Raw genomic sequence first — 15,854 nt, 5'->3', positions numbered from 1 at the left:
TAAGCTGTTTGGCAATGGCAGAGAAGGTTTGCCGAGACTTCCATGTGCAACACACATACCCAATGCTGCTGCTTAGCCTAAACATTATTATTATTATTATTATTATTATTATTATTATTATTATTATTATTATTATTATTTACAAATGTAGCACCATTAAAAAGTTAAATGAGCAGGCGTTCCAGTGGTGTAACATTTTTACCAGAAAGCATTGTTACAACAAAGAAATGATCTATTAAACACAAATTTCCTTAGATTTTATTTTATGTTTTATCCATCCATCCATATATCCGTCCTTCCATTATCTATACCGCTTCGTCCAATCAAGGGTCAGGGGCTTGCTGGAGCCTAACACAGCAATTAGTAGGTGAGAGCCAGGGTACAAGTCACAGGGGTTTTACGTTTATATTTAAAAACAAAAGTCAAAACTTTCAGTTTAATATCTGCTTGCAATGATGAAAATGTTTAAGGGTTACACTTTAAGCACTGATGGGGTAAAATAAAACTCATCATAAGGAAAGAAAAAAAAAATCAGCAATATCTTCTGACTCTGTGAATTATGATTAAATCTTTTCCACCCTATCCCTTGCTTTAGGCACCCAGTCACAGGATTGGAAATGTGAGTCCAGGTTTCTGTGGTGAAAACTGAGTGCTTTGCAGACATGTCATCCACCCCTACAACCTCCTGCTGACCCAAATCACTTCATAAAAGGAGCACTTCATTCAACAACCTTTCCTTTGTTGCCTGATTGGGCCTTTTGTGTTCTGGGAAAAAAAGTCTGCAATGTTATTATTTTCCAATAAATATTGTATTCAAACTAATTGAAAATTATATCATTCTCCTTTTATTTACTATATTTATATCCAAATCTTTTGAAGATATTAGTGTACAAAGTGCGAATCATCTGTCAGAATAAAATATATAGATATATTTTCACACCATTTCACTCCACTCTGTGACTTAAAGTATATTCAGAAATCCCAAACAGGCAAAGAGTCAGATTCTCTATAGCGACATGAATATGGAAACCATCACTTTTCATTTATTACAATTCTACAGGCAGTCCTCCACTTTAGAGAGGTGATGGGCTAAAAACAGAAGTGACACTTACAATATGAATGGAGTCATTTGAAAAAAAAAACACATCACCAAATGCCATTAAATAAACCATGGCAATCCAAATTACTGAGAAAAGCTTTTCTTTTTCAGATAAAGGAGCAGCATTTTTACATTCATTCACTGACGCTGTGCCGCAAACAATCATGTCTGACTCTGGGCTATGTTGTATTCAGGCACATGACTTTTGTAAAGTTTTGGTCCATTTGTGAAGAGTGGAAACAAATTTAGCTTTATAACCAAACAACTTTTGTGCTTCATGTCTTTCAGTGAGCATTTCCACCAAGCTGAGTTCTGGTGACAAGATAAGGAGGTGATGAATGAGTGCATGATCTTCCCCTTTTGGAGCATGATGGGATACACCTCTTGAAAAGGTGTGTTTATAAAAAGAGCACATGGACCTAAGGCAAACTGTATTATTGAAACAGGCTTAGCAAACATTGTGTATCATCACAGGACCAACAGAATCATCTTGTAACACACAAGGTAGAAGAGCCATGATTCTACCTAGTTAAGCCAAATCTTGATCCTTTGATCAGCATGTGGAACCACATGCGGTCTGTTCGAACCCATTGTGGCCTTTTCTGTACTGACTCATTTAGGTTTCAATTGAACCGTTACATCCTTATGAATAACACTTTCTTGAAGAAGTCAGTTTTGATTTATTGTCAAACCTAAATCCCTGTGATATCTTGTCATTTTTGTTCTGGATTTCATTTTCGAATTCATTCGAATTTTCGAAACTAAAATTTCTTCTCTAAATGATGTTATTAAGTGTTGATGAATACACCCACAATTAATCTTTGACTGAGTATTTGAGGATTTGGGGCAATGTTTGGGAGGATTGTGTGTACTGTAACAACCTTTATATATTCTTAGACATATAAATAAGCATTAATTATAATGGACAATTGCAGCAAAGTAGTTTGACTATAGGACTTTTTGTGGTTTCCTTTCTACTGCAGTGTCTTAATATCCTTACACTATAACATACACTCAGTCCATTTAATTGAGTTGCAACCCAATGCACTGCAATTTCAGGAAAATGTCTCTTTTTGTTTCCGCTTTCTAACAGTAACACAATAAGAACTCATTTTGCTAATTAACACAAATCCATCAAAGAGTTTCTTCCTAACATCTGTCTCACATTTCAATCTTTTACTCCTTTAGTCTGAGTGAGATTTCACCCAGAGCTTGTTGCATAATCACCCAACAGCATTTGCTCACACAAATTGGACAAGACTTGTATAGGCTTTGTATATAAATGCATACACTGTACAATAAAAACTGTGTTGTTGCATCTTCCCACATGGAACACTCAAGACAAAATTCATGACTAACTCTGAGAAGTTTGCCAAACACTCCCACACAAACTGAACTGGTTCTCAGAGTTATATCCCAATAAAAAGGCTGAGATCTAAAAATATTTGGGGTAATGAATGGAAGATTAAATTTTGTTTTCCGCTATGTATCTCTCTACACTGAGCCTGTTTGAGATACAGCAGATACTATTCTGCACTATACTTGACCAATTAGGAGACTATGTTTGATTTATACATTTTAATCTCCAATTTTAGTCCAATCAAGACAATGAAACATTATTTTTCTGTGTTTTTTCTAAAATATATTTAAATAAAATTCAAGTGAAATCTAAATGGAAACTAGTTTCTGCTTTTCATCTTTGTGAATGAGGGTGGAAAAAAAGGTCAGGGGAGACAAGAGTTTCACGTTTCACTCATTATGTGGTTCTTAGAGCATCTGTCTGTGCACATCTGCACAACATCCCGCCGGCATGACATGAGGAAACAGAATCCTTGTTAGATGGTAAGAAAGGAAAAGAGCCCTTTTTTCCCCTGCTCTCTCTCTCTCTCCCTCTCTCTCTCCTCTCTCTTTTTGCACAATCATTCTTCAGTCCCTTGAAATACTGACCTAATACATATTCCAGAAATGTTTTAGTTTAAAGTTTTGTTTAATGTCAATTTTGTCACTGACGCAGTCAAAACTAAAAACACAAATATTTTCAGATTTTCAGGATAATAAACATGCGATGGATCCACTGTATGTTTGCAAATGCATATCCATTACACTTCCAACTTGCTTATTCCATTCCTAGCCTTGTCTGCATGAGAGCGAATATGCACTAATCCTCCACCTATTTCTGTGGCTCCCTTGCACCCTTTTAAACACATTCACAAGAAGACAGAGAGACATTCACTTTTAGCCTGCACCTCTACAGACTCATGTAAAAAAAAAAAAAAAAATTTTAAATAAATAAATAAATAAAAAAATCTAACGGATATCAGGACATAATTTCACATTTACTGCTTCATTCTGAGAAGTTCTGTCAGCCAAACCATGTACTGAGCCACTGGATGGGAGGAGCAGAGTTCTGCATAAGACCAGGCTTTCATACTCTTCCTTTCTAGCAATTTCTGCTGCTTGCTATAGGGTGCTCTGCAGCATCCTCCTCAGCTTGTGAATCAACCACCCTCCTTAGTCTCCTCTAACCCGCTCACCGGTCTTACTCTGCCCAGTATTTACAATACAGCTCAAACAACCCCCCTTACCCTCGGCTTCTCAATGAATTATTCACAGCCACATCCACAATTTTACCCCCGTTTCTTTAAGGGTAAAGAATCAACGCAGCGGAATGCATTTAGAAAAAGGGCTGCAACGGGAGGCAGTAGCAGCTATAAATAAACCTCCAGCCCCCCATTCAGTACCCCTCCCTCATTCTCTCCCTCCTCCCCAGTGAAAAAAGCGCATCAGCTAGGATAGCACTGCAGGGCCTCTCCGCTGGCTTGTTGTTCACTTTTTTTCTCTTTTTTTCTCATAATCCAAGGGAGGGACACCAGTTATGTCATCGCTCCACCATTCGTGCCTGCTTGCTGATGCAATGAGAATACTGCTTTTCATTGACTTCCTTTGCACACTGTTTGCAGCACATGTGTTTGAGAGCTACTGCAGTCTACAGTATGCTGCTGTTGACATACGCTGAAGCCGTGCTGCACATACTGATGGAAGCTGGAGTAAACCAAAATCTGTACGCACACACTCAAATGTTTACCAGTTCACCAGCTGTGCACGCAAGCCTGTGAAGGTTTGTGTAGCCGCTAAATGAAGGCAACAGTCATTATTTGTCTTAGAAATATAATATAAATAACGTAAAAAAAAAACGCTGAGTCTGATAAGATTAGGAGGCAAGGTTGGTATGCTCACTGGTGTTTTGTTAAGAATTGATTCCGTGTTTTCAGGAGACTTAAAAACGATAAACTGTCTGTGGTGCTGAACTTTCAAACATAGCGAACATCAGGCCACCGGATCAGGTGCATCCGCACAACTCTCAAGTATATTAACTTTTACAGCCCTGGTTCCGCTCTGTTTACATGAACTGTATCCTTTTGGGAAACGGACATTGAAAAGCAAAACCAGTAAGGTACTGTTATTGACTGTTGGCATCAATTTTTGATCAGATGCTGTAGGTTTAAAATAAAATACATCTGTCTCTACCCACCTTACACAGCTGAAAGTTTTCTGATACTAGCGTCTCCTGGACGTCGATTTCCTTGGGAGTTGGCGCCGCGGTGGGAGTCCCGGCTGCGCTGCCGCACGATGGAGATCCTATAGTCCCTCCAGGAGAGGAGGTCGTCAAACCGTCCAAAACCTTCCGAAACTTTTTCATTTTTATTGTTCTATTTTACTTTTTATTAGAAAGAGGGGGGGATGTACTTTCTTTGTTTTCCCAATATCCACTTAAATGCAAAATCCCAACTCGTTTAGATAGCTAAAGTAATAAAGCGTCGCGTCATGTAGAAACAGCGAAGTTAAAGAAGAAAAAAAGAAAAAAAAAAGTAAAAGACCCCTCTTCCTTTTAGGTGCAATTTAAAAAGTCACAGAGGCACCACATCTTGAGTTCTGACTGTTTACCCCCATGAAATGAAGGAGTCCGATCCACTCTGATCTGAGGATTTCAGCCAACGTTGCAGATGCAGGTCGTCTATCTCATATTAGAGCATGCACCAAAGGCTACTGAAACTACTTAACTTCATCTTCCACCTGCATCCTAAAGTAGCATCCTCTCCTGAGCTTGGGAGAAGAATCCCACACCTCAACATAGTCGAGGAACGGAGCAGCGATGTTGAGACAAACACATACCAAGTGGACGACGAGTGGGGGGAACAAAAGAAAAGAAAAAAGAATGAAGAAAACTAAGTGTGGGCAAATCCACTTTTCCTTCCAAAAGAAGCACTTTCAGAACACCGTGGTTGCCAGTGACAGAAGCAGAATGAGGAGCCAAAAGCCAGTAGACGCAGAGGCAATGCAGTTGAAGGAGGTTGGACTCCTTAGTCAGGCCACAAAACGAGGCAACTCAAGCATCCAGGAGAGGAGGAGGGGTGGGTGGGGAGGGAGAAGGTGGCGTGCGCTTACGGTGTGAACTCGGGGTTAATCTGTGGAAGGATGTGAGTCGGTTTTTAATGCGATCCAGTGGTGTCTGAGCGTCGCTTCCCCGCAGTCCACGTAGAAGTGAAAGGAGCTGTCCGCGGTGCTGAAAAACCATAACCATCCAGACACGCGCTCCGCCCCGCCCCCCACCCACTACTCTCCCTCTCTCCGTTTCTCCTCCTCCCTTCTCATCAGCGATTGGTTACAAAGCTCTAAATCACAAGAACATTGAGGCGAAAGTATGAAACAAATGCCATTGCAATAAAGAAGTAATTCGCCTTAACATGAATAGAAATTGGTTCACCATTTAGTATGGAGAGCAGACCTAGAAGGAAGTCGGCAAGGAGCATTGCAAATATCTAAGTGGGATGTTCTGAGTGCTGGAAGACTGTCTATTCATTGCCATTATTATAAATTATTGTTATTTTTTGTCTGCATTGTCCAGCCAATGTTTTCAGAAGTCTCCTTCAGCGGGAGGTGAATATTTCTGCTCACAGAAAGAATAGCATCCTCGGGAGCTCAGGCTTCTCCTCAGCCACAGAAGCTGCTCTTCCAAATGAATAGAGAGACACGTTTACTTGTTAAAACGCTTTGATTTGAGAAGCAAAAGCAAAGCATATATATTTCTCTGTTAAGCAGTATGGTCTAATTTACCTTTAGCAATTTTTCCTTTAAATCCTAATAATTTGTCATATTTAGCTTATTTCATTGTCAGCCCTCCAAACATCTTCAAAAATGTGTGTTTCTGAGCACCAGAGTAAGTAGCTGTCAAATACTGTTAAATTTGGCAAATAAATAAATAAAAATATAAATAAATAAATAAATAAAAATAATCAATGTTTTTTGATACCACTAAGTAACTGGGACATGTACTTTGAGCCCAAAGGATACTAAAATACAGCCGCCATCATGACAAATATTGAACAAGTTAATATTGCTACATTAGAGCATCTTCTTATCTAAGGCTCTGAAAACACCAAATTATTCTGCTCCTGGTCATAAGAATAATGCAATAAGCATTTATTTATTCTTACACTATATATCTTGACCATTTATACTATACTATTCTTATACTATGCTATACTATACTATTATTATACTTATTCATACTCATACAGGTGTCTGCAATCACCAGCATGTTATCTGAATAAAGATTCAGGATGACATCATCTAGCAGGTCGCAGAAGCGTGTATGCAAACTCAAAGATAAATTGAAATCATATTCAATGATGTGTCCTAGCAACCCAATGTCCTTGGTTTAATCTTGACTTCATTCCAAAGGAAACAAGGCTTAACAGGAACATCACACAAACATATTGTAGAGGTGGCTTATGGCTAGAAAGAGACAAACAGACAGAAATTATACAACTGAGGTGTGGGACCTTTTCTTCTTGTCAGCAGAACAAGTAGATTATTTTTGTACTGTCTAATCTTGAATCTTCAGTGCGTACAGCTAAAGTAACCACATCAAAGATTGTGTGAAGATTACAATACCTAAATATGAATCATTTTAAGAAAATTTTGAAACTAGGAGCAGTGTATTCCTACTCTTCACTGTGAGAACAACTCCAGAAAGTTTCCTCAAGTTCTTTGAAGTTTTTGTTTTATTATGTTAACAAATAGATGGCCAGTAAACAAATATGTTGCTGTGATCACATACCTATGTCTCTACTCAAATAAGCAGAGGAGGAACAAAACATCAGCCATACTTACCTCACTCGAATGTTCAAGACCCGTAGTGTTGCATAAGCACTTACATCACCAGCCTCTGCCTCCGGGCCATGCTTGATATTATAGTCAGAGCACAGTGCACGTGGTTGAGCAGTGCTATTCTCTAATCAAAGGATTGAAAATAAAAATACTACACTGTGTGTATGCTCTGCAGATGTCAAAACAATTTTGTAAAGGTGCAGTAGCTTTTGTTTTCAGTCCCAGTGATGGTAGACCTCTATGCAACTACTTAGATAAAAATTGCTAGTGTTTGGTGCTGCTCAAATAGAAAATTGATTTTCTTTTATATGTTAAATGTGAGGGGGCCCAGTTAAGACTAGTTCCTATCATTTCAAACATGGCTATTAAACTCTCAAGAGGTTCTGAAGCAGATTTAATGCTCAATCAAGTCTTTAAAAAAAAAATTAATCATGTGGCATTACTTGAGTCCAGCTCACAATCAAAAGTCTTGCAAAATGGCAAAACTAACAAAGTGAGGTGATAAAACAGATCTCCATAACATCAACTTAACTTAGAACTTAAACTCACAAGGGCACCGATCTGCAGCCGGAAGACCTTAAACAAAGCAGCAAATCTGCAAACTTGTGGACATTTTGTTGTGGAAATCATTAATATACTTATACACTGCAGTGTCTAATTTATGAAGTTTGTTTTATCAATGTGAGAAAACATTCATAACTAAATGTTTTCAAATTTTGTTTTTTTTATTTAACCGAAAATGATCAAACTCAAGATATACAAACATTAAAATGAAAAAAATGGGCTCATAAAATAGGTCAAAGTAACCAAACTCTACTTAAAATAACTGGTAACAAAACACAAAACCCAAACAAACTAACCTTTAAAAATGAAACAAAAGGGAAACTTAAATGGAGATTGATCAGTGCACAAAATATAAAAGGGGTAGAACAGACAGAAACCTAGCTGAAACTGACACAAACAACCCCCCAACTTCGCATGCATGTGCAGACATGGGAATGCACAGGACATTGTTTAAAATATTTTATTTAGATATGTAATACAGGTCTGCTTTTGGTTCACCTACATGAACATATGAATCATTATATATGTTTCATATTTGCTTCTCCAAAAGGCCTCAAACTCAGGGGACAAGTAGGATTCAGATCTGTTCACCTCCACTTATTGTGAGTTGAAGAAATACAAAGCATGTCTGAGTGCAATATGACTGCATACTGTTTACAATACCTCAAGCAATGGAAAAAGATTGTGTGGTGGGTTCAAAGACAATAGAGTATACAAACATGCACCCACAAAGAGATTTGTTTTGGATGCAGCTGGTAATGAGGCTGCCTGCTAATTAAGGGTCAGGGATAATTTGCAGCCTTCATAGAAGATGAGAAAAAAACACATAAACATACAATGGGAATATTTAGCATCCTGTTTAGAAAATGGTGACATCACTGAAGGCTGAAAATGCTACAGATAGACCCATTACACAACTGCTTGTTCTTTCATTTTACAACTTGATGTGTGGCTGCTATCAACAGCCATCAAACTGTATCTTAAAGACCTTTATGATAATTATAACCCACTACTCATTGAGGGAAAAGGGCAACTCTAAACAATGATTCCACGCTTGGCTTCTGTATTATTGAGAATATTGCCCCCTTGTTCAGTCAGCTTCACCTCAGAGATGATTTGTCTGGGCTGATTAATTTTGAAGTGCAGATGTAATTAAAAGTCCGTCCAAGTAATTTCAGCTTCAACAGAAATTGGGGAAGCTCACACATGAATGCACACACAAACACTCACATGCCATACAAGGCTAAGAATAGAATAACGGCTATTGATTAAGGCCAACTTGTTTGGTGATTGCATATGACAGATAGGCAGCTTTTAAAGCAGTGTGTGTGAGACCAAATAATTCTCACAGAACACGTGAGGTTACAGTATATTTTTTAATCTTTTCTTTTTAAATAAAAAAGTACAATTAAACAAACTAACTGCCTGCTTCATGCTGCAATTACTCTGAGGAATGACCAGATATAGTGCTACCGTGAGGTTGGTATTTATCTGTGACTTTACTGATCGAGTCCTGCTTGATGTTTCATTTGATGGCATTGCATTTTAAAGACAATGGATGGATTTGCCTAACAGCAATAGCATGTGGCCTCTGCTGGAAACCTAACCCTAGCAAACAGACCAGAAGACTCCCAAAATGAGACACTGGATTCACTCTGGTGGCCAGCACTGAGAGGAAAATTTGATGTAGATTGGCACAAATTGTTGAGGGAGGCACAAGGGATTGTAATGGATTTGGTTGAAATTTTTAAGTCTCCCTTCAGGATGAACTGTGAAGACTTTGTTGAGCACATGACTTTTCATTTAGCACCACTGCAGGGTCAAAATGTAAGCAATGCCAATACGTTACCTGCAATAACATTCCATCCCAATCAATCACAGTTTATTTATTATTATTTTTTAATTTGGTAAATATTCCTTATCATTGTAAGCATACACATGTTCAAAACAAAGGCCAGAGTGTACTGATTTTCTGCTAAGCAACCTTGATTTAAGCTTGTTTAATGTAAATTCCTCCCATAGGGTTGTTTATAGAATCTTTTACTAATAGCCCAATACCTCAAATGTTCTATTTAGAGTATGAAATGAATGACTAATCAGTTTTTTGTGTTTTCTTTTTTCAAGAGCAAATGCTAAGAACATCATTGCAGCTATCCCTGCGCTTGTACTTCATTAGACATCGTAATGCCCAAAGTATGAACACATACATTTTTTTGATTTAGTAAAAAGTTAATCTGTGCATTAAAAGATGTGTCAGTATTTTTGAACTGATAGCTTTTTCCACCACTGTGTTTTAAATTTTTGATTATAGGCAGGGCTGACCTTTGGTTTACATTTGGATCACAGATTGAGGCTTTTAATTATTTATGTCTTAACCTGAATGCAGCATTTTAATATCACTTTAGTGCCACTAAAGCTGAACTAGCTCGTACGTTGGCAGATTGGTGTCATCCAAATTTGAAATTTTTGTGAGATCACAATCTGCATTTTTATCAGAAAAACAGTAACTACAAGTTTCTCAATAATATAACATAGTACCATCAAATGCCCACTATATACACTAAGGTAAAAGTATTTCAGTAATAGTCAGTTAGTCGGTTAATAGTAGTAATCAGTTATAATGTTCATCATAAATATTTGATTTTAGAAACAGCCAATGGAAAAGATTAGCATCAAGCGCTGTGTTGACTGTCCGTATGATACAGAAAACAGACAGTGATATGTGTCATCTAACACAGACAGGATGTTTTGAGATCACCTCCCCGCTGACTCAACCTTCCATGTGCTGCTCATTCATGTTTGCATTAGGAGGTTATTGCTATTTGTCCACCTGTCATCCGTGACTCACCTTATGAGGCTCTACTGAAAACAAGGTTTGTGAAACTGGTGACTTTGCAACACAAACTGCAACATGCAACACTACTGAGTGTGGTTTAAAGAAACACTAGAAAAATTTGTGAATCTCAAAAGTGCATGCTTCTGACTCTTTTTGAGAATAATATAAGGTATTATTATGCACATAAACTGACCCGGAGCCCTTTGGGGCTGAGATATTGAAGTTCACAACATCCTGGAATGTTTTGCTTTATGGTACCACATCATACCACAACAACCAGGAAGTAAAAAACAAAAGACAACAAAAGAAAAAGAGAATGTGCAAGCAAGACAAGACAAGAATAAACATTGGACTGGAGTGAACTGCTGCAGATAGCTCAGTAACAAAAAAGCTGAAGACAGATGAATGCAGTCAGATTTCTTGTTATTAGAAAGTAATCACTAATCAGCTCTGCTCTTCTTGGTCTCATTTGATTTGCTCTGTTAATAAATTTGCTAATGCACTGGTTTGTGATCATAAAAAAAGAATATGATCATAATCATTTCTTCTTCCTGTAAACTAGAAATTAGAGCAAATTAAAGTGGAGTTTGATTTGAAATTTTGAAACATTTTTACACACTCAGACGTTTAGTTTATTGATCTGCTTCATGGCTAACAGGAAATTACACAATGTTACAACAGCAGCAGGTTCATCCGTGTTATGATATTTATCAGAGATGAAATGTAAAATATAACTTTATTGCTATTATGTCAGCCTCACAAAGTTTCCATTTGTTGCCTCAGTCTGTGAGTTTTGTGCAAATTCATGCCAGAATCTTGCAAATTTCCACCAGAAGCTTGTCTGCTCAGTAAAAAAAAAACCCTACTTGTTCTCCTGTAGACTGATTCAACCCAGACACAAAACAATCACACAACATGAAGTTGTGCTTAATTTGTGTGTTGTTTTTTTTTTTTGTTTGTTTTTTTTTGTCTGCTCTTTTCTAAATGTTTTGCATAATTGATCAAATTGTGACTAATTTGCATCTTTCTTTGTTATTTTGTTTTTCATTACAAATCTCTATGTTAATTTTTTGGCCAGGTTTTAGTTGCATTGCCACGTGTTTGTTGCCACTTCACATCCTTGTATCACACATTTTTCTCTTTTTGTGTCTCAAACCATGATGTTTTCCTAAAGCAAACGAAACAGCAACAGAGGATGGGCGTAAACTTTAAAAGCCGCAACAGTGCAGCTGATCATGTTTGCAGGGATACAGTATTTACAAGAATTTATAAATCTTCAGCCGATCATGCCTCCATGACTTTTTCCTGTGCTTGCTGGTATTTACCAGCTCTGCATCATTTATTCCTTGTTGCTTGTTAGTGCACTGCAAAAAGAAAAGCTTGGTTACTTGTATGAACCTGTCATCAGCTCATTTTTATGAACACAATGATATGCTGGATCCAATAGTTTGAATTCTGGATGAAAGTTTGGATCCCTGGCTTGAACAGTTATATATGCCTCATACACTCCTCCACCACCCCCATCCAGCTACCACAACCACCTACCAGTCCATTTAGTTACTTTAGTCCAATTAATACCTGCTGGGTGATTTGATAAAAGAGCACAGGAGCAGAGTTTAGAAGCAAAGTGCAGTCACGTAAAGTTGTTCTTTGAATCAATTTCCAATTACAGAGCTTCCCTGTCTGTATGACCACTTGTAATTGAGTTGAGGTGGAGGAAGTGAAGGCTTGGGAAGTGGGGCTGATCCTGCAGGGATTTTTCATTTCCATATAAATGAGCTGCTAAATGCACACCTGATTTTCAAGATTCATTACTGACCAATAAACAAAGATAGGTAATGACCACTTTCCGTTTTTACTTTAGACCTGTTTTTTTTTATTTCAAAGCTGTTAAAGTCCTGTTTGATGTTTCTCTTGAGCAGAATGCTAATGGTTTGCGTCTTATACCAATGCTAATGTGATGCAGTTATTCACCACCCCTAAGCAAACACAAACCTTTATGGAAGAGATAGCGAGTCACCATGGTTTTAAGGAGCCGGTGGCATTTCCTTGTTCTAGCCATCACTTTAAATGAGTGTCAAGACACTTCCTCATTTCTCAGCTCGATGGTTTTTTCAAGATATTTGTCAAACAAACGGCACACTCTGTTCATTAGTTAACTATCTATCTATCTATCTATCTATCTATCTATCTATCTATCTATCTATCTATCTATCTATCTATCTATCTATCTATCTATCTATCTATCTATCTATCTATCTATCTATCTATCTGATTAAAACATTCTAACCCTACTTACTCTATAAAAACATGACGTTTTTCATCCAATACACAGAACTGTATACCTCTTATTCTTTTATCTTTTAAAATTATACTTTAATCGTATTTTCTTCTGATCTTTTTAAAAATTGGTTCAAATTTTTATTGAGATTCTTTCATATAAGCTCTGTGCAAGGAATTTCATTTTGCAAACACATCTGGTGTTTTTGACTGAATGACAGTAAAGAATTCTGTTGCCTTTAGTTGCCTCTGAAGTATTGTGTTTGAGTGCAGCCAATCAAACCCCGCATGAGGTCTTATCGACATCTTCCTCCCTTGGTTCTGCTTCTAGTTTATGTACACTGTCTGTCTTCAGTGCCAAAGATTCCTGACTTCCACCTATGGACAACACTGTCAGTGTATTGTTCATGACTGTCCTGGAAATCCATGTCTCAGTCAACATGTCATGTTTCCAGGTGTTAGTTACACTTTCATTTTTAAACAATTTCATTTTGTTTATGTATATAATGGACACAGATGTGTTCACCTGCTGTCACAGGCATGTTATCTGGTGACTTAGGTCATGGTCAGAATAACTAGAGATTGCATTCTCTTTAAACATAATTATGGGTCATTGCCTGCAGAAACAAAGAACCCATCAAGTCATTTTTAGTAGGTAGGATAGGTAGGACAGGGGCAGAATGTTTAATCACTTTTAGCTACAGAAGAAAATTATTTTACAATAAAAGAGGTACAAATTACTGGACCCAGACCACATTCTGTTCACATTATACACACAAGGATTTCTGATTTTACTGAATGAATGGCTGTTTTGACTTGACTGACGAGTCACATTGGCATTAAGCAAAATAAAGTCTGTGTCAAATCACATGCTCTTTGTCTAATGGAGTGAGATGAACAGAATGGATCTCTGGGTTAATGAGAACACACTTTAGAGATGACTGAGTCACACATTAATAGATAATTGTTTTCCAGAGGGGCCTGAAAATTTCTATTTGCCATGAGACAAGGCTTTTTGCTTGCTGGCATAGCAACAAGTTCTGTTGTTGGTCAACTGTTGACTTAATGAGGAGGTGACGTCAACGCTACATACACTTGGGACCTTTCCCACTGGGCTCACTCGTGGGTGGAAAAAGAAGTGTGAAGCCAGAGTGGCACCAGACAATTAAAAAGAAACAAGAATATGCAATTGGAAAGATACATATTACCAGACATTTAAATTAAATCTGCTATGAGTTTCTGCATTTCAGGCTAATGATAAACAAACAGGATCGGATTCAGAATGAGCAGCTGGTCAGTCATTATCTAATAAACATCTAATCAGTTGACCTGCTTCACATTTATTTTACAGTTTCTTTCTTTCCTTCCGTACGGTCTGGTGTTTGTTTTGTTGTTGTTTGTTTGTTTTCTTCTAAGTTATCACTGTTAGACTCTCAGTTAAAACTCCATATGAACATAATGCTAATAATTTTTAGGTATACCTTTATCTTTTATGGGTTGTTGAGAACAAGCTGAAAAAGGAAAGTTTTATTCAGTTAAAACTGGATCCACGGCCTAAAAACTGCAAAAACTGAGGTGGGTTACATATTTTCTGGCAGCTTTATTAAATAGAGGTAATATGTTTATACAATATTTGAAATTTTAGTTCGTATTGTTTTCCACAGGAACATGAGTCAACTAGCAGTCTCAAATTCTTCTTTGCGACAATTTTGTTTTAGCTACCCAGAAACTTACCTAAGAATGTGTTGCACTTCAAGCTTTGAGTGGTTTAGTAAAACCTCACTGACAGAACAATGACCTCCAAGCTTGCTGATACTATTGTTATGCTCCCATAGGTGATACATTTCCTATCAGGGATAGCTACCTTGGCATGGCACCCATACCCCCTTTGCTCACCAAAGCCTGGTACACACATTTTAATCTTATGATTAGTGGTCAAAGTACAGAGAGGATGAGGTTTAAAGGGGAATGTCGTTTTTTTTTTATTTATTATTTCTTTATTTTTTGTCTTGTCTTTTCTTTTAGTATTGATAAATTATATTGAATTACATCTACTAGTAATTAAATCTATACTAACAATAAACATATTATATTATATATCATTATGCCTCTAAATCAATATTGTGAAGATAAAAAAAATCAGTCTTTCATCGTACTGTGTGTTATGTGCTCCGAAAATGTAATCACAGAACAACACACACATAACGATGCTGTCCCGCAACTCATCTACAATCTAGTTCTCCAAACCGGACAAATGTCGAAACGCACCATCATCAAACCTCCCTTTATGAGGACTGCAGGAGCAACCAGACCTCACCATATTTCACTGTTTCCATGGTAAATCAGGCCCCCACCAGTATTACTTGTGCTTCCAGTCAAGTATTCTTCCCCTGCCTTGCCTTTTGTCCTCCCTCCTAGCATTTCCTTGCTGCTCTGGGACTTCAGTTCACCTCCACCTCCAGTCTTCCTCCGCCGGTCATTCGCTTGCTACCTTCACCTACCTGCCTGCTCTCCCCACCGTCCTCCAGCTCAGGAACTACAGCAGGTACCTTCCCCTCCTCTCATGATTACCACCTGGATTCAGTAAGCCACCCACTAAGATTGGATAATTGGATATGTTTCTGATCAGGACTGCCGCTTATCATTCTCCTCTCCTCCCAGAGATCCAAAAACCCCGGACCCTCCCCAGTTCAGGCTGCTCAGACTCCAGTAAACAATAAAGCTTGGTCTGTTTCTACAGTTTTCACATCTGCTATTTGGGTCCTGCCTCCACCTTATTCAGACGGCTGGACTCAGCCATGACAGCATGTTGGGTTAATTGATCACTCTAAGTTCTCCCTAGGAGTGAGTGTGAGTGGTTGTTTGTTTCTCTGTGCTGGCCCTGCGATGGACTGGTGACCTGAC

General features: G+C 37.8%; 1 protein-coding gene across 14 annotated transcripts in view; it reads right to left on the bottom strand.

Annotated features, from left to right (window-relative positions):
• stxbp5l (syntaxin binding protein 5L) overlaps positions 1-5,635 on the bottom strand; it is a 165,177-nt gene extending 159,542 nt beyond the window's left edge. For 9 of the 14 annotated variants that reach the window (XM_042001705.1, XM_042001711.1, XM_042001712.1 and 6 more), the window contains exon 1: positions 4,632-5,635. In XM_042001705.1, the coding sequence (XP_041857639.1) occupies positions 4,632-4,799 (168 nt within the window). In that variant the 5' untranslated portion in view covers positions 4,800-5,635. The remainder of the gene's footprint in view (positions 1-4,631) is intronic. The other 5 variants (XM_042001716.1, XM_042001719.1, XM_042001715.1 and 2 more) reach the window with 2 other exon arrangements.
• Between the last annotated feature and the right edge of the window lie 10,219 nt (positions 5,636-15,854).

The sequence above is a fragment of the Melanotaenia boesemani genome, chromosome 12, assembly GCF_017639745.1.
Source record: "Melanotaenia boesemani isolate fMelBoe1 chromosome 12, fMelBoe1.pri, whole genome shotgun sequence".
NCBI lineage: Eukaryota > Metazoa > Chordata > Actinopteri > Atheriniformes > Melanotaeniidae > Melanotaenia > Melanotaenia boesemani.
This window is presented reverse-complemented; position numbering and strand designations above follow the sequence as displayed.